The sequence below is a fragment of the Sus scrofa genome, chromosome 11, assembly GCF_000003025.6.
Source record: "Sus scrofa isolate TJ Tabasco breed Duroc chromosome 11, Sscrofa11.1, whole genome shotgun sequence".
Classification (NCBI taxonomy): domain Eukaryota; kingdom Metazoa; phylum Chordata; class Mammalia; order Artiodactyla; family Suidae; genus Sus; species Sus scrofa.
This window is the reverse complement of record NC_010453.5, coordinates 64,206,772-64,225,185: the sequence shown is the minus strand read 5'-3', so window position 1 is coordinate 64,225,185 and position 18,414 is coordinate 64,206,772. Positions and strand designations below refer to the sequence as shown.

Here is an 18,414-nt window from a genome sequence, read left to right as displayed (position 1 = left end):
TGGTCTTTTTTGGGGCATATGGAGGTTCCCAGGCTAGGGGTCTAATCAGAGCTGTAGCCGCCAGCCTACCCCACAGTCACAGCAATGGGGGATCCAAGCCACGTCTGGGACCTGCACCACAGCTCACTGCAACCTTTGGCAGCTTTTAAAAACTTTTTAGGCAATATATATGTAAAGTTTTTGATTTGATACATTCTAGGGTTTTTTTTTTTGGGCGGGGGGTCTTTTTAGGGCCGCACCTGCGGCATATGGAGATTCCCAGCTTAGGGGTCTAATAGGAGCCGTAGCCATGGGCCTACACCACAGCCACAGTAACAACAGATCCGAGCGGAGTCTGCGACCTACGCCATAGCTCACCGCAATGCCAGATCCTTAACCCACTGGGGGGCCAGGGATTGAACCTGTGTCCTCATGGATAATAGTCACATTCGTTTCCGCTGAGGCACAATGGAACTCCAAACAAATTCTAGTTTAATTATGTTCCCACATAGATTACTTGGCTTTACCAGCCTTGCTGGGACACCCACAAACTTGCCCTTTAAGCTTATATTTCCTCCATTTCTAACAGCTTGTACATTGCCTTTCCTATTCTGTTGACAGTCACAGAGTAGTAAGTTTACTTTTTATCTCTCAGTTGAGGTCATTATATCATGGCCTGTGACTTAGTATGAAATAAATCATGAGTTCAAAAGGATACATGAGGCTAAACACAGAGAAGTAGTGATACTTCTGTGTCTTAGAGGCCTTCCAAGTCTTGTTATTTCAGTATTGATTTCATTTAGTTTATTTATTTTTTATTTGTTTGTTTATTTATTTTTTTGTCTTTTTGTCTTTTCTAGGGCTGCACCCGCGGCATTTGGAGATTCCCAGGCTAGGGGTATAATCTGAACTGTAGCTGCCAGCCTATGCCAGAGCCAGAGCAATGTGGGATCGGAGCCATGTCTGTAACCTACAACTACAGCTCACAGCAACGCTGGATCTTTAACCCACCAAGGAAGGCCAGGGATTGAACCCGCAACCTCATGGTTCCTAGTTGGATTCGTTAACCACTGAGCCAGGACGGGAACTCCTGCTTTCATTTTAAATATACTTTTCAGCCACCATTTGTGTAGCATGAAGTGAAAAAGCAAAAGGCTATGAATTGACAGGAGCTTGGTTCAGATGCCAGCTCTTCCGTTTAACATCTAACAGTCCCCAGCCCTGTAATGTAAGCTCAGCTGGTCTCAGTGTCCTCGTCTGTGAAATGGGGCCAGTCCCTCCTGCGCAGCGTGTTGTGAGGATGATAGAGAAGCGGCATCAGGGTCCAGAGCAAAGCTTGGTGCCCAGACCTCCCTCCAGAAGCTAAGAGTGGCTGTGTGTGTGGGCACAAATTATGGGGCAGAACAAGCTGGTCCTTTCCGGGAGCTGTGAGCACAGCCTTAGGAAGCCAGTAGGAGGAACGCAGACCCCAGGCCGGATTCCTGGGAGAGCATGTATGGGCTGAGCCTGGAAGGATGGGCAGGGCGCTGCCAGGCCTGAGAGGAGGGTGATTCCACTTGGAAGGCAGGCTGTGGAGAAAGGCAGCGCCCCGCTGTCTGACCCTGGGGTCCCGCCCTCCTCTGCCAGGGCCTCCGTCACCTGCCCCAGCCGTTCCCACCGTCCTCCCCGTGGGGCTTCTGCTGAGTCTCGCCGCTGCTGAAGGGCCCTGATGTGCTTCTTGCACAGGTGGCAGCAAAGCAGCGTCACCACGTCCCAGTTCGCCTCTAGCGTGTGTGTCTGCTCTTCTGTGAACATTGGTGAACTTGAACTGAGAGGAAACCAGCGTGAATGAGAGCACCTTCCTGTCAGAGGGAGGGATTGTAACATATGCTCAACTTGGCCTTTTCCCTTTAACCGGATCAGAAAATCATGGTTGGAATTTTACTTCAAATCCTTCAAAATGTTTTTCCCATCTGGGGCTTGTCCATAAATAGTTTGCAGTGCAAACAACACAGACTCAAGAGAGCCTGTTCCTTATGCCCTAACTGCTAAATGAGAGAGTAGATTTTAAGTGTGTTATAGCATGTGGTTAAGATTGCTGTGCTAAAATGTGGTGTTACTTTGAGCATGAAACAAAAGCAACAAAATTGATGCAGAAAAATGAAGTAGAATAGTTTGCAAGGACTATCAGTCGTGAAACAGAAGCCAAATAAAGTGTGTATGAGGCTAGGAGTCTGTGTGAAAATGGCTCATTGTTTTTGATGAAAAGGAGAAGCAAGAGATGCCATTAACTTCTGAGGTCCAGAAAGAAAAAATGTGAATAATTGCTGCCTTTAAATTGTTTCACCCTAGTTTAGCTTTGAGTGTTCGGGGAACCTGCAGGTGTCTGTGTGTCTCTGGACCATCAGGGAGGTTTGTGATGAATAGATTCTTTCTTTCTTCTTGTGGTCAAGTGACTTGCTGTGATTTTCACTGTGAATGGGGTCCGACTGTCGGTTTGAGGAAATAGGTATCAGTCACCAGTAGCAAGTTACAATAATCAATTCGTGTCCTTTTTTCCATTAATGGAGGGTGTCTATTTCTTTTGATTTTCACAGTATCCTTGAATTTAGTGATTCTTGTTTCTACAGCACGTTCTGTAGAAGAGGAAAATGAGACTGAGGGAGATGAAAGGATTTGTTTATCCCTTAGTTTCTCCCCAAATTTACCAAAATAGAGACAAAGAAACAACGGCTTCATCTGCAGAAAGGTATTGCTGTGTATCCTAGGTTGATCTTGGGGGTTTAATAGATGACGAAGTCCACAACTTCTCTGCTTGTCTATACCAGGATGTGTCAAGTGATAATTATAGGCAAGCGAAGATTTCTAATATAATACAGTGTAACTGATTGTTTTCTTGTCATTTGGGGATGTTCTCTTCTTTTTAGCTTACTGCGATTTGTCTATTTACTTCCTATATAATATTCAGATATAACTTTTGATAGAGTCCCAGATCCTCAAGTCAAAACTTCTTATCCTTCTCAGCTCTGAGTTCTGCCTGCTCCCACGGACAAGCACCTACTTGGTCCAGCTGAGCTGCTCGGTGTCCCTTTAGCTCACTGTGTGTTTCCCTCTGGTTTTTCCTGCCCAGCCTGCTCCTTCTGCCCCTGTTTCTTTCTTTCCTTTTCTTTTTTTCTTTCTTTTTCTCCGTTTTTTGGCCACCCCATGGCATATGGAGTTTCCGTGCCAGGGATCAGATCCGAGCTGCAGCTGTGACCTAAGCTGCAGCTGTGGCAATGCCGGATCCTTAACCTACTGTGCTGGGCCGGGAATCCAACCTGTGTCTCAGCAATCGCAAGACACTGCTGATCCCATTGTGCCACAGCGGGAACTCCATCTGCTCCCATTTCTTGTACAGCTCTTGTCTGTCACTTGCCTTAAGTATCACTGTGAAGACAGAGGTCAAATGTGGTTCCTTCTCTGAAAGTGGGAAGCTGAGACCAAATAAGCAAAATGACCAGTTTAAGCCACACTCATTCCCTGATAAAATAAGCCTGTGCCTTCACCAGCCTGTGTCACCAGCCCTCAACACTGGTGCCTCTATCACAGACCTTCACACTTGCATATCTAGCTGCACGGTGTTGTCACCAAGAGAGATCATCACAACTTGTCAATGACCAAAGTCTCCCAAACCCGCATCTAGCATCTCCCCAGCTCAGTAAAGGGGACCCCATCCTTCCCTACTGTCCATCTCCCACCATGGGAAAAACCCTAGGAACTTTGTTTCCCTTATGACTGAATTTGTGGTGTCCAGTACAATCCCTTGCAGATATCCAATCCTCAACTATCAAGAGTCAAATACATAAGTGCTGAATGAAAAGAAATCAAAAGCCTTGAGAATTTTTTTTTTCAATGTTCAGTTTACAGTTTAGTTCCTACAAAGTAAGCACATAGCTCTTGATCAAGTACTCCTATGAGAAATTGATTCTGGATGTTTAGCATGGCAAGAAGAGAACACAATTTAAATTGTTTTCTTTTCCCCTTTCCTCTCTCTTTGTAGGATTTGCAGCTTTTAGAGGATGGGGACCTAACTGTGATCGGAGACCGGGGAACCACGCTGAGCGGAGGGCAGAAAGCCCGCATCAGCCTGGCAAGGTAAAGAGCGTTTCCAAGGCGCACCCCTGCCCCCCAATCCTCCGTGGCCTCTAGTGGAGGTGAGCCTGCAGACCCCTCCCCAAATGGGTGCCGTGGCGAGCAGGGGCCCGGCCCTTTCACTGGGCTCCAGGAAGGAAGGTAGAGACGTTGGACGCCGTTAGGTTTCAGTCAGAGCTGGGATCCAGGAGTGGGATGCGTTCTCTCTCTCTCTTTTTTTTTTCTTTTCTTTGTATGGCCTCACCTGCAGCATATGGAGGTTCCCAGGCCCAGACTAGGGGTCGAATCACACCTACACCACAGCCACAGAAACACAGGATCTGAGGCATGTCTGCAACCTACACCAAAGCTCACGGCAATGCCAGATTCTTAACCCACCAAGTGAGGTCAGGGATCAAAGCCACATCATCATTGATCCTAGCCAGGTTCATTAATTGCTGAGCCAGGAAGGGAACTCCCAGGATGTGTCCTTCTCCTGATGTCTCTCTACGTTTTCTAGAGCCGTGTATCAGGACGCGGACATCTACCTCCTGGACGACCCGCTCAGTGCCGTTGATGCAGAAGTCAGCAGGCATCTGTTTGAGCTGTGAGTTTGCTCCTGTTTCCTGTCATTTCTGCTTCTTCCAGGATCCCTGCAGGTCCAGGGAACGGAGCTCAGGAAAGCCTCTGTGCTTCAGGAGACTTGACTCCTTCCACCCTCCCCCACCTCCATAGAAGACCCATCATAGAGAAATCGTGCAGCAGAAGGAGGTCAGGATGGAAAGTGCAGAAGGGGCTTCCAGTGTGTGGAGGCCAGTGGAGTCGGTGCTTTAGGGAGTGAGGAGCAGATGGCAGGTGCCCCTGCTCCTTGCAGCTGAAAACCAGACCCTGTGGACAGATCCTGAGCCCAGGAATAAGAGAGGTGCTGTAGGGAGAGTGGGACTCGGGAGCCAGGTACCTGGCTGTCAGTTCTTCTCCTCCATCATTTGTTGAAGGCCAGTTAGTTAGAAGGGATGTTTTCAGCACATTGGGCTTCTGTGGAAAGGCCTTGTTCGTTTGTGCGTAGTGTTCTTTCGGTTTGGAAATACTTAGTAAAGCCTACAATTTAAGAATGATTTATTCCATATCAGAGTATGATTTTAATTCTTTAACATTGCTTCATGGATTCTTAGAAGAAATAATGCTCAGACCCACAGTGTAGGGCTAACTTGAATTTGAACCTCAGTACCTGGATTCTGGCTGAAACCTTCTCTTTCATTTGTGTTTCTGGAATTTGTTGTCAGTGGCTCTGGCTTGGCCACCAAACTCCTGAAATAAAACAACTGTGATGCTTTTCTGTGTGTAATGTGCAGTAACACACATTGACTGATGCCTCTGATGGCATCTAGAATGGGCTTTTTTTCTTTTTCTTTTGTTAATGTCTACACCCATGGTAGAGTTCGTGGGCCAGAGATTGAATCCACGCTGCAGCTGCTACCTACACCACAGCTGCAGCAACGACCCACTGCGCTGGTCAGGGATTGAACCTCCGTTGGGTCCTGAGCTGCTGCAGTTGGATTCCTTTTTCTTTTCTTAGATGTTCACTGAATTTAATTGGAGTGGTTAATGAACACACACAAAAGTTCTTGATACACTAAATTCTGAATAATACAGTTATATAGTTTCAACGTCAAGAATAAACATTTTTTAAAAAAGAATAAACACCTGATTTAATGAGGTAGATAATAATACTCAAAAGTAAAGCATTTTCTGAAATGTCCACATAGTATGGATTTACAGCTTATCCGTGAATTTATGCAATGCTAAATGTTTTCATAATTCTTGTCTATTCAAGTGGTTTTTTTTTTTTTTTTTTTGGTCTTTTTTGTCTTTTGTGGTTGTTGTTGTTGTTGCTATTTCTTGGGCCACTCCCGCGGCATATGGAGTTTCCCAGGCTAGGGGTTGAATCGGAGCTGTAGCCACCGGCCTACGCCAGAGCCACAGCAACGCGGGATCCAAGCCGTGTCTGCAACCTACACCACAGCTCACGGCAACGCTGGATCGTTAACCCACTGAGCAAGTGCAGGGACCGAACCCGCAACCTCATGGTTCCTAGTCGGATTCATTAACCACTGCGCCACGATGGGAACTCATATTCAAGTGGTTTTTAATGATTTTTATTTAGCCAGAATAACCACAAATGAACAAAGTAATTCATTTTATGTCTTAAACACCTATATATTTACAATCATAATGATTTTCATGCATTATAACTTAAGTGATTGTACAGTGGGCCACAGCAGGAACTCCTAGACTGGCCTTATTGAAAGTCATATGAACTTGCTTTTGCTAAATAGCACCCACATCTACCCCATGGTTGGTGAATTTGCTGTTGTTCTCCTTTTTTATTTATTTATTTTTAAACTTTTTATCTTTTTAGGGCCATACCTGTAGAATATGGAAATTCCCAGGCTAGGAGTCAAATCAGAGCTTCAGCCTCTGGCCTGTGCCACAGCTCACAGCAACTCTGGATCCTTAACCCACTGATTCAGTTGAGGGATCGAACCTGCATCCTCATGGATACTAGTCAGAGTAGTTTCCGCTGAACCACGTCAGCAACTCCTGTTGGTCACCTTTTTAAAGTCAACAAGCCCTTTCCGTGCTTTCCTGAGCTCTTATTACAGCCCTACTGTGTGCACTGAGTTGATGCCCTTACAGATGTTGTTGCACAAAAGGGCTTAGTTCCCACAGGAGGGCAGTGAGCCAGGAGACGGGGAGGAGCCACACGGGGCAGAATGAGGGAGACTGAGACGCTCAGCCCTCCTTCCTGCCTCTCAGGAATCTGTGTCGCCTCGGAGCTCGTTCAGGCAGATGCCTGGGGAGAGGTCAGCAGACTCAAGGTGTCGGGGTTTCCATACAGGACAGTGAGTGCTGAGTGGAGGCCCACATGGGCAGCAGGAGGTTTCAGTTTAAGCTGGGAAGTTCCCTGGGCACTGGGCGTGGTGGGAAGGGCCCTGTGGGCCTGCAGGCTGGGCAGGGTTTGTGGTTCTGAGAAGAGGGTTGAGTTTCTTTTGCTGAAGGAACAGTAGAAGCCAAGCAAGCTGTGGAGGGAGGAGGAAGCAAGGCCGTGAGAACAGCAGGCACGTCCTTGCCTGGAGGTTTCGGGCTGTTGGGCAGAGAGAAAGCTGTATGGAAATTCTTGTGTTAGGCCCTGTGTTAGTTTGCCAGGGCTGTTTCCGTCCAGGCTGCTCTCACGGGAGACCATGGGCTGGGCGGCTTATAAATAACAGACGTTCACCTCTCACAGTTCTGGAGGCTGGGAAGGTCCAAGGTCAGGGTGTGGGCAGGTTTGTTTCTGCAGAGACCCCTCTCCCTGGCTTCTGATGGTGCCTCCTTGCTGTGTCCTCACTTGGTCTTTCCTCTGTTCACGTGTGTCCCTGTGTCTCTGTCCTTAAGTCCTGGTCTGCTCCTCTCAGGATGCAGTCAGACTGCTTTAGTCCCACCCTAACTCAGGGTAACAATTACTTCTTTAGAGGGAGGCTCTGTCACATGTTGGCTTAGGTGTCAATATTTCACTGGGGGGGGTTAAGGTGTCAGCATGTGAATTTGGGGCAGACATGATTGATTTACAGCAGGTCCGGGATAGCAACGTATGGAGACCTGCTCAGAGTCAGTGTGAGAGTGAGACTGAGGAGCTCTGAGCTCTGGACACTGGGGGCTGGGATTCCACCCCCACTAAGTGGGGTCATGGGCGGGTCCACCAGCGTCTGTGAAATGTGCTTCGTGTTGGGGTGATGACAGAGCCCTGGAGATGGGCGGTGGTCATGGCTGCACACAATGTGGATACACTTACTGCCGCTGAATTGTACTTTTTACTTTTTACGTTACATACTTTGTTACATATATTTTACTTCAGTTAAGAAGTGGATGGTATCACTGAATCTTTCCGAACACAGGAGAGTTGGACAGCTGACCTGAGGCATGGCTTCCAGCTCTCTGATCCGACTACCCTTTCCAGGTCTCTCTCCATTAAAACCCAAATTTTTCCTTACAAAAGTGCCTTGCGGCCCATCATGAGTTCAGTGACAGATTCCCCACCCGCACCCTCTTGGCATCAGGAGCAGCCCAGCCTCCCTGTTCCCAGAGCCCAGCCCTGAACTCACAATGGTCTGTCACCCCATCTTGTGTGTGTCTGACAAGCTCCCCACCACTCTGAGAACAGTTCCTTGTGGCCATGGCATCCGTGTCACAGGGAGGAGAGAGGGACATGTTCTGATTGCCAAGTATCACTGTGCTCATCACAGAAGTTCTCCCAACTTCTGCCTCAAACACAGAAAGTATTTCTACTTGTTGGGTTAATGGCTTTGAATAAACACTTGATAGAAGCAAACTTGTTAAGATTGTTGTTTGTTAATCAGAACCACGTTCTTTGGGCAACTCAGGGCAAGGAGCATGAATACAATTTAGGAAATCACTCGGCAGCAACAAGGGAATGTTCTCAACGAGTTAGAAAATTGGATGGAACAATATGCTATGCGAGATGGCAGTCATGTTAAAGCTTAGTATTGGGAGTATTTTGTATTAAAAGCGAATGGATTACACTTCTACCTGCCATAAACACTTATCTTCAGTTGTGAAGCTATAGCCAAGGTTATTAAGGTTTGCAAGAGTTACAACTGTCCATTGTGAGCATTAAGTGGATTCTCTCACCTACAGAAGGTTAGAGGCCTTAGGTGCATGGATGCCCGACTCACCTGTGTCCAGCTGTGGCCCCACATCCTCAGACCCTGCCTCCTGGGTCATCAGTTCTTAGTGTGTCCTCATTAGACTCCCAGGTGCTGTCTGCTCAGTGCCCCCTTCCTGCTCCCCCCCTGCACAGACTTCCCCTCATGTTCTGCATGCAGCTGTAGGGCCCCACATGGAGAATAGGCTTCCTTGTTGTCTGCCTGCATCAGCCTTTCCAGCTCATCCTCACATCTCCTCGTGTCCCAGCCTTGCTGGCTCTTTGGTGGCCCTTTCTCACACCTGTCTGTCTGTAGGTACTGCTCCCTCTGTCCCAGGGCCAGGGGACAGTGTGCCAGGGCAGAGAAGGCAGGTGAAGGAGGGGCCCCTGCCTTTACCCCCATTCCTCCAGGGGGAGCCTGTGTCCTTCTGTCTTCCCACAGCCTCAAGGGTTGCACTTGACCATTTAGGAGTACCCCTGTCCCCAGCTAAGCTGAGACTTCAGGAAGGAATGTTCTGTCCCAGGATCCCTGCACCTGCTGTCCCTTTTTCAGGGCTATTTCCCCAGATAGTCTCAGGGCTCCCATGTCACCCCCCAGGGTGTAAGGCCCAACACCCTTCCCTCCCTCCTCTCCCACATCAGAGCATACATGTCAGCCAGATAGGGTGTTTTCTATAGTTGTTCTGTTCTGTGTGTCTCTCTCTTTCGTTGTTTTGTTGCTATTTTTTTTTTTTTTTTTTTTTTTTTTTTTCTTTTTTTTTTGCACCTGTGGCATATGGAATTCCCAGGCTAGGGGTCGAATCAGAGCTATAGCTGCCAGCCTACACCATAGCATTGTGGGATCTGAGCCACATCTGCAAAATACACCACAGCTCATGGCAACACTGGATCCCTGTCCCACATACTGGTGCACAAAACTAACCTCAACATACTTCAGAGTATAAAAATTATTTGAAGTGTCTTCTCTGATCACGATGGCATGAAACTAGAAATCAACCACTGGAAAAGAAATGAAAAAAAAACTGACTACATGGAGACTAAACAACATGCTGCTAAAAAAACCGATGGGTCAACAAGGAAATCAAAAGGGAAATTAAAAAATACTCAAGACAAATGATAATTATAACACAACCATTCAAAATCTATGAGATGCTGCCAAAGCAGTGCTTAGTGGCAAGTTCATAGCAATACAGGCCTTCCTCAATAAAAGAAAAATCTCAAATTGACAACTTAACCCACCACCTAACAGAATTCGAAAAAGAACAGTCAAAATCTAAAGTCATCAGAAGAAAGGCAATCATAAAGATTAGTGAGGAAATCAATAAAATAGATTCAAAAAACAATGGAAAGAAATCAGTAAAACCCAGAGCTGATTCTTTGAAAGGGTAAACAAAGTCGACAAACCTCTGGCCAGACTCACCAAGGAGAGGAGAGAAAGAACTCAACCAAAATAAAAAATGAAAAGGAGAAATCTCAGTGGATACTGCAGAAATACAAAAAACCGTTAGAGAATAGCATGAAAAATTTTATGCCTACAAATACGACAACTTAGAAGAAATGGACAACTTTGTAGAGACAAAACTGAATCAAGAAGAAATAGATCAATTGAACAGACCCCATCACTGGAAATGAAATTGAATATGTAATAAAAACACTCCCTACAAGCAAAAGTCCAAGATCAGATGGCTTTACTAGTGAATTCTACCAAGCATAAAAAACCCCTTATACCCTTCTTGCTGTTTTGTCTTTTTAGGGCTGCACCACGGCATATGGAGGTTCCCAGGCTAGGGGTTGAATTGGAGCTGTAGCTGCTGGCCTATGCCACAGCAACGCTATAACCAAGCCGCGTCTCCTATTAATAGCACAGCCCATGGCATCGCCGGATCCCTAACCGACTGAGTGAGGCTAGGTATCGAACCTGCATCCTCATGGATGCCAGTCAGATTCATTTCCGCTGAGCCATGAAGGGAACTCCATACCCATCTTTCTTAAACTTTTAATTCTGAAGAAGAAGGAACACTCCCAAAGACTTTGGATGAAACCACCATCACCCTAATACCAAAACCAGACAAAGGTAGCACCAAAAAAGAAAACTACAGGCCAATATTTTTGATGAATATAGACACAAAAATGCCCCAAAAAATTTTAGCCAACTGATTCCAGCAATATATAAAAAATTTCATGCACCATGACCAAGTGAAATTCCTCCTAGATTCACAAGGATGGTTCAACATACGCAAATCAATCAAAGTCATACACCACATTAACAAAAGAAAAGTCAGAAATCGCATGATCATCTCAGTAGATACAGAAAAAACATTTGACAAAATCCAACATCCATTGATGATATTGGCAGGTAATTTTGAATTAACGAGAAACGATTCCATTAAAAGCTTTTGGTACTATGTCTGGAAAGGAGTTAGTTGGTTTGAAAGCTGAACTGAGGCATGTCAGAATGGAAAAATGAATCCTTTTGGACTCCATGGAATGATGGTGTATATGGTAACAAGGCCGGGTCTTGCTTGTGATCATATATCACGTCTGCCAAGTGTTATTCTTAGGACTTTTCTATCCTGAGTCCAAAAAAAGTCCTGAGTCCAAAACTCGTGGCGGTTCGTGGATCCGGAGTGCGGAAGGGGGCTGTCATTTCCTGAGCAGATTAGTGTTTTTTAGAACAAATGGATGATTCGTCAAGGGTCTCGGAAACTGAGCTTCTGAGAAGTTGAGGAGCTGGTCCGACATTGTTAGGCTTGTGAGAGCGATTTGAAATAATGTCTGGTCCCTCCACTTCTGTCCATCTGACTCAGGCAGCAGGCTGAGCTCTGGCTGTGCTCCTGACTTTACCTCAGCCCCCAGAATACCTGTGTGGAGCCCTACCCAGGGTCACCAGGGCCCGTACCTGGATTACCTGGTTGGGCGTGGGTAAGACCTTGTGGGGCTGAAATCCTACGGCTCTGCATTTAAAATGTAGGTGCCGTTGGAGAGGTTACTGTTAAAAAAACACTTAAGGTTGAATTTTGAGGCGGGGGTCTTGGCTCAGAGAATTGGCCTGTCTTGATCCACAGGTTTCACTGTAATTGGGGCCACGTGGATTCTCATCTTCCTATTTGGAAGGTTTTTGCTGCACATGAAAGGTTTACTTTGTGCTGGGCCTGGAAATGTGGCAGAGGCTGATCAAGGGCATACTTGTACTCATTTTCTATCTAATGTTAATCTGGATAGATATGTCAAGCAAAATGCACTCTGGCAAAGGATTTTGAGATGCTAAGTAAGGCTGTTGCTGGGGTTAATATGTAAATAACTTTTTTTTTTTTTACTTAAAAAATTTTTGTTACCTTTATTTTTCTCAAATATTTGATTTTTTAATATATAAATGATTTTTGTTTTTTCCATTATAGCTGGCTTACAGTGTTCGGTCATTTTTCTACCGTACAGCGTGGTAACCCAGTCACACATACATGTATACATTCTTTTTTCTCACATTGTCATGCTCCATCGTAAGTGACTAGACATAGTTCCCAGGGCTACATAGCAGGATCACATTGCCAATCCATTCCAAAGGCAAGAGTCTGCACCTGTTAACCCCAAGCACCCCATGTAAATAATTGTTTTAGGATAAAAAGCAGTTTTTCAGTATAGCGAATTATTACAGCTGGATTCCAGTTTGCTGCTGATGAATTTGAGGACTTAGTTTGGTTCAATGATTTATATTTGTATTTAATGTGTATTAGTATTCATACTGCTATTAAACTACAGGGGTTTTTTTTTTGTTTATTATTATTATTATTATTTTTTTGCTGCAACTCCCATGACATATGGAGGTTCCCAGGCCAGGGATTGAATCTGAGCTGCAGCTGTGAAGGTGCAGCTGTGGCAACTCCAGATCCTTTAACTCACTGCACTGGGCCAGGGATTGAATCCACACCTCCGCAGCAGCCTGAGCCCCTATAGTTGCATTCTTAACCCACTGCGACCATGGGAGGAACTCCTAAACTGCATAGCTTTTACTACTGTGTTGTTTTGTGTCACTGTGTTTGCCAAATATATGTTTTCAATTTGGAGCGCCTCCATTAATGTGCTTTTGCTGCTGTACCTTTTACCTTTGTAGGTGTATTTGTCAAGCCTTGCACGAGAAGATCACAATCTTAGTGACTCATCAGCTGCAGTACCTAAAGGCTGCAAGTCAGATTCTGATACTGAAAGATGTAAGTAGTTTCTAGAAGTCTGTGGATCTTGCTAGCACTCAGGTGTGTTGAAGGCCAGGCTTCCCGGCAGGTCACTCTCCTTGAACTTGTGGCAAAGGCTCTCTTCTCCCTCAGTTTTACCTCCCTTTGCAGAGCTGGTATTCATGCCTCTGCGGATGAATCCAGAGATCTGTAGAAATATTACTATTACACTCTAAGCCACATAAACCCTAAAGTGTATTTGGAAATTAGAGATACTAAGACCTGTTTGTGTCTGGGTGACGGTCACACGCAGTTTACCTAAAGAACATCATCCATTAACACTGAAAGTGAGGTTGGTGAGCTGAGCACCGGGTCAGAGACACCTGCTCTGCTGGTCTGGCAGGTGCTGCTGGGCTCACCGCGCAGGTCTCTGTGTGTGGGAGCCTGTGCAGCAGGAGGACGAGGCTCTGCCTTCGTAGGGCTTCCTGTCCTGTGGGGACAGGTATGAGGAGAGAGGGAGGGTGGGGCTATTCCCTGGAGGGGCCACAGCAGAAGCAGCTGGAAGTCTTAGTAACACTTGGAGGACAGAAGTGTGGGCTCAGGCTAGTGTATCAGTTTCTAGAGCTGCTGTAACAAAGTGCCACATACTGGGTGGCTTAAAACAACAGAAATTTATCACCCCCCTCTTTTGGAGGCTCCAGGTCTGAAATCAGGGTGCAGGCAGGACGGTGCTCTCACTGAGGCTCCAGGGGAGATGCCTCCTTCCAGCTTCTGGTGTTCCCAGGCCTTCTTTGTCTTTTTTTTTTTTTTTTTTTTTTTTTTTGCTATTTCTTGGGCCGCTCCCGCGGCATATGGAGGTTCCCAAGCAGGGATCTAATCGGAGCTGTAGCCACCAGCCTACGCCAGAGCCACAGCAACTCGGGATCTGAGCCTGTCTGCAACCTACACCACAGCTCACGGCAACGCCGGATCGTTAACCCACTGAGCAAGGGCAGGGACGGAACCCGCCACCTCATGGTTCCTAGTCGGATTCGCTAACTGCTGCGCCACGACGGGAACTCCCCCAGGCCTTTGGCTCCTTGTCTTCCAGTTGCAGCACTGCAATTCCTCCCTCTGTTGTCACGTGGCCATTGTCCCCTTGTGTGTCTGAGTCTTTCTTCATAAACGTTGGTCCTGTTGGATTTTCAGTCCTCCTACTCCAGTATGACCTCTTCTTAACTTGCTTGAATCTGCAAAGACCCTGTTTCCCAGTAAGGTCATGGCCACAGATGTCACCTTTAGGGCTTGAACGCATTTCAGTGCTTAGCACCTTGTGTGGTCGCTGGTGTGACTGAATTTATTGAGTCATTTTCAGTCTTGGTACTCATGTGATGCTCTGCCCCTTGGCTTGCCGTCCTCTGTGCCTCAGCACCTCAGCACTTGCTTTGTCAGCCCTTGTCTGTTCCAGTAGACCCTTGGTCAATCCTTCATTTATCAAATGAATTTCTGCCTTAAGGAAGTTTTATGAAAACATAGAATTGCCACACCTCCCTGTTAAAATACAGAATCGCCACACCTTCCGGAAAAGAGGTTCAGATTTCTCAAACCTGAGCAGTAAGTTCATGTGCAGAGGGGTGATATTAGTATATAAAACCCCAGTGTTGGTAGTATTACAAGTTTAGAGATTAACCTGTTTGGCCAGTTCCTAGATATTTTGGGGTCCCCTTATTTCTTTTGAGGACACCACCCCCACTTTTACTGCTACGGATCCAACTATTTGTCCCCTTCTGAGCACCTTGGTTCAGGGGAACCATCCTTATTTGTGTGGTCCCTCTCTCACGGCATAGAGGGCACGGTTGCCCTCTCGTCCACTTGGGATAGTCAGCGCTTGGCTGCTGAGTAAAATTGCTGTCTTCGTGCCCTGAGTTTCCTTGTGTGTCTTACAGATACCAAGTAGAAACTGATAATTTCCTTCAGTAAGGTTCATGAATTTTGCCCCCCAAGTGCAACAAGGCACAGTGTATCCTTAATTATTTTCTAATTAGGCAGTATCAGTTGGTGTCTAAAGGCTCACTGAGTTTCTCCCAATGGACCACCCTCAGGGGATGGGGTGAGAGGGGTACCAGCTCGGGTCCTAGGTCACCTTCTTCCACCTGTTCTGCCTTAACCAGCTGCCCTCCTTTGATTAGGCTTGCATCTTGGTATTTTGTCTAACACTTTATTTGATGCTGATTGATTCAACTGAGTCTTGTTATGTAGTCAGTTACGGTGAAAACACCTGCACTTTATTTGATATGACTTTGTAAGGAGAGGAGAATGCAGCGATCTTATACAAGTTCAAAGAAAATGATGAGATGGGCTTTAGCTTAAGCGGAATGCCTGATGGGGAAAGCCGGGTTGGCTGCTTCCGATTGGTGTTTTCCTCCAATTTACGTGCATTCTGTCTTAGGTTTTGTTTTGCTGCCGTGACTGCCAAGACTTTAGAGTCACCGCAGTCTCATTGCCTCCTTGTTTAGTTACTTGATGAGGTAGAATATTGAATTTTCAGTTCAAAACTTCCTGAGTTTGTGGGACAGTTGTACAGACCACAGAGATGCAGCTCAGGGGTCCTCTGTCCAGGGCTGGTTCCTGCACATCTTGTCCCAGCAGGGACAAGATCCTGTGACAATGATCAGCAAAGATTGATGGGTGGTCCTTACCCGTACATTTGTGCTTGTACCCACCTCTGGGTCAGTCTTAAGTTTCTTTGTTGGAATATCCTCCCCAAATGACTATTCTGCTTCTCTTGAGGCTTATGAGCCTGTGCCGATACTTCCACCCATCTTTGTACTTTTTGCTCTTGGTACTTATGTCAGTGGCCTCTTTATTTAAGATATGATCACCCATTTCTTTCACATCCTCCAACACCTAACATCGGGGTTTGGCAGAAAACCCAATGCTCAGTTCTGTGTTCAGTTGAACTGAACTAGATTTATCAACCAGAATTGCAGACCTAAGGATCATTGGCTTTTGAAAACCGTAGTTCAAGACCAGTTAACGTCTCTCGGTTAATATTTAGATTTGATCAGTATTGTCAAATGCAAAATCATTCCTCTCAAATTCTTCATTTTTATTTTAGGGCAAAACAGTGGAAAAGGGGACTTACACTGAGTTCCTGAAATCTGGGATAGATTTTGGCTCCCTTTTAAAGAAAGAGAATGAGGAGGCTGAACCCTCTCCAATGCCAGGAACCCCCACTCTCAGGAATCGGACCTTTTCTGAATCTTCGATTTGGTCTCAGCAGTCTTCCAGACCCTCGTTGAAAGATGCCACTCCAGAGGGCCAAGATGTGAGTTTCTCTTTGCCTTTGCCTGTCCTCTGTGGATGTCCTCTGTGCCTGTCCTCTGTGGGTGGCATCATGGACTCTGTTTCTGCTCCACTCGTGACATCTTTGCCTCTCTGTAGTTCCTAAGTTGCCAAGGTCTTTAGTCCATGACATTGGTAAAATTAAAAGAATATGAAGGGAGCAAGCAAGCCTGATTGGGGTTCCCCTTTGGGTGTAGGAAGGAGAATCTTAGGGAGATCAGTGGTGCGTGTACTGCTGTGAGTTCCTGGGCATATGTGACCCACACTGATAGAACTCTTCCATTTACCCTAGTTACATCCTACTCGCTTTTGTGGCCCCTGGCTTCCCTTATGCATCCAGAGGTATAATTTGAAGATCCCCTTAGACCGAGTACTTGTGTGACCCAAATTCAATCAGCTATTTTCCTGTGTGTTGGAACGTTCTGGCACCGAGGGTGACTGATGGTCGTGTTTTGCCCCATTGTCAGAGGTAACAGGTGAAAAGGAGCTGACATGCGTTAGACACTTTGGCGTTAGTTCCTGTCTTCCTTTCTTCCCCTTCAAGACCAAGAACCACCTCTCATCTGCCTTGAATCCCCTGTGGGGATGGAGCCGAGGACTCTGCAATGTCCTCAAGAGAGAAATACAGAAATGTACAAGGAGGCGGAGCTCCCTTACAAGCCTACACAATAGTATTCCTCGATGTCCAAACCCTCACTATCCAAACACGGAAACTGGATGATTTTTAAAAGTACTGGGATTAGTCCCTCACATTCCAAACTCAGGAATCACTCTCTCAAATTCAGGAACCAGATAGATTTGGATCATGTGTTATCATTCGTCTATTATTTTGGTGCCAGAGCTGACATAATTTCAACGGGTATGTCGTACATGTGCTGGAAATCATGTTGTAGGCAGTGCCATCCCGCAATGAATGACCTTGAACATGGTGGCTCTTAGAAGGAGGATGGCTGGCTGTGGGGCTCAATGTATAGTATACATAGTTAGCCTGGATATTTCCACCCCTTCTCCATAGGAGGTGGAGTATTTTGCAATCTTACCAGAGTATAAGACGTGTCTTGTTTTCCCATGGCTTTGCCAAGAGGGAGGGCATCGTTGAACTTTGGGAATTTGGGGGGGTTCATTATTGAAAATTTTATCTCTCAACCTCCATTTCATTCCCAGACTGAGAACATACAGGTTGCACTACCAGAAGAGAGCCGTTCGGAAGGAGAAGTTGGTTTTAAGGCATACAAGAATTACTTCACAGCTGGCGCTCACTGGTTTATCATCATTTTCCTTATTCTAGTAAATGTCGCAGCTCAGGTAAATAAAGACATTTCTTTTGATTTGTGCCCTATGTATACTGCATTTATTTTATTATTATTTTTAATACGTGTATTAAGATATTTATTTCAAAGAATTGGCTCATGAGATTGTAGGTGAATCTCCAGGCTGGAAACTCAGGCAGAAGCTTGATGCTGCAGTCTTTTTTTTTTCTTTTTCTTTTCTTTTTTGGCAGCCCTGTGGCATGTGGATTTACCACACCAGGGATCAGATCTGAGCCACAGTTTTGACCTTTGCTGCAACTGCGGAAGCACTGGATCTTTTCACCCACTGTGCCAAGGCTGTGATTGAACCTGTGCCCTGGCACGGCAGAGATACCTCCAATTCTCTTGCACCACAGCGGGAACTCTTTTATGCTACAGTCTTGTTTTTTTGTCTTTTTAGGGCTGCACCTGTGGTATATGGAGGTGCGCAGGCTAGAGGTCGGATGGGAGCTGTAGCTGCCAGCCTACGTCACAGCTGCAGCAACTCGGGGTACAAGCCACATCTGGGACCTACACCACAGTGCATGGCAACGCCAGGTCATTAACCACTGAGCAAGGCCAGGGATCGAACCCGCAACCTCATGGTTACCAGTCAGGTTCGTTAACCACTGAGCCATGACGGGAACTCCTGTGCTGTAGTCTTAAGGCAGAATGTCTTCCTCCTCCAGGAAGCCTCAGGTTTTGCTCTACGGGCAGGACAAGGCCCACTGTTCTATTGAGGGTGATTTCCTTTATTTAAATGGACTGAACGTACATGTGAGCTACATCAATAAATACTTTGACAGCAATATCTTGGCCAGTGTTTGCTTGAATCACAGGAGACTGGCCTGGCCAAGCTGACGCA

General features: G+C 46.1%; 1 protein-coding gene across 2 annotated transcripts in view; it reads left to right on the top strand.

Moving 5' to 3' along the window:
* The window catches only part of ABCC4 (ATP binding cassette subfamily C member 4), a 220,683-nt gene that overhangs the window by 84,646 nt on the left and 117,623 nt on the right, over positions 1 to 18,414 (top strand). For both annotated transcript variants that reach the window (XM_021065787.1, XM_021065786.1), the window contains 5 exons: positions 3,998 to 4,092; positions 4,589 to 4,675; positions 12,879 to 12,975; positions 16,034 to 16,243; positions 17,425 to 17,565. In XM_021065787.1, coding sequence (XP_020921446.1) covers positions 3,998 to 4,092; positions 4,589 to 4,675; positions 12,879 to 12,975; positions 16,034 to 16,243; positions 17,425 to 17,565 — 630 coding nt within the window. The remainder of the gene's footprint in view (positions 1 to 3,997; positions 4,093 to 4,588; positions 4,676 to 12,878; positions 12,976 to 16,033; positions 16,244 to 17,424; positions 17,566 to 18,414) is intronic.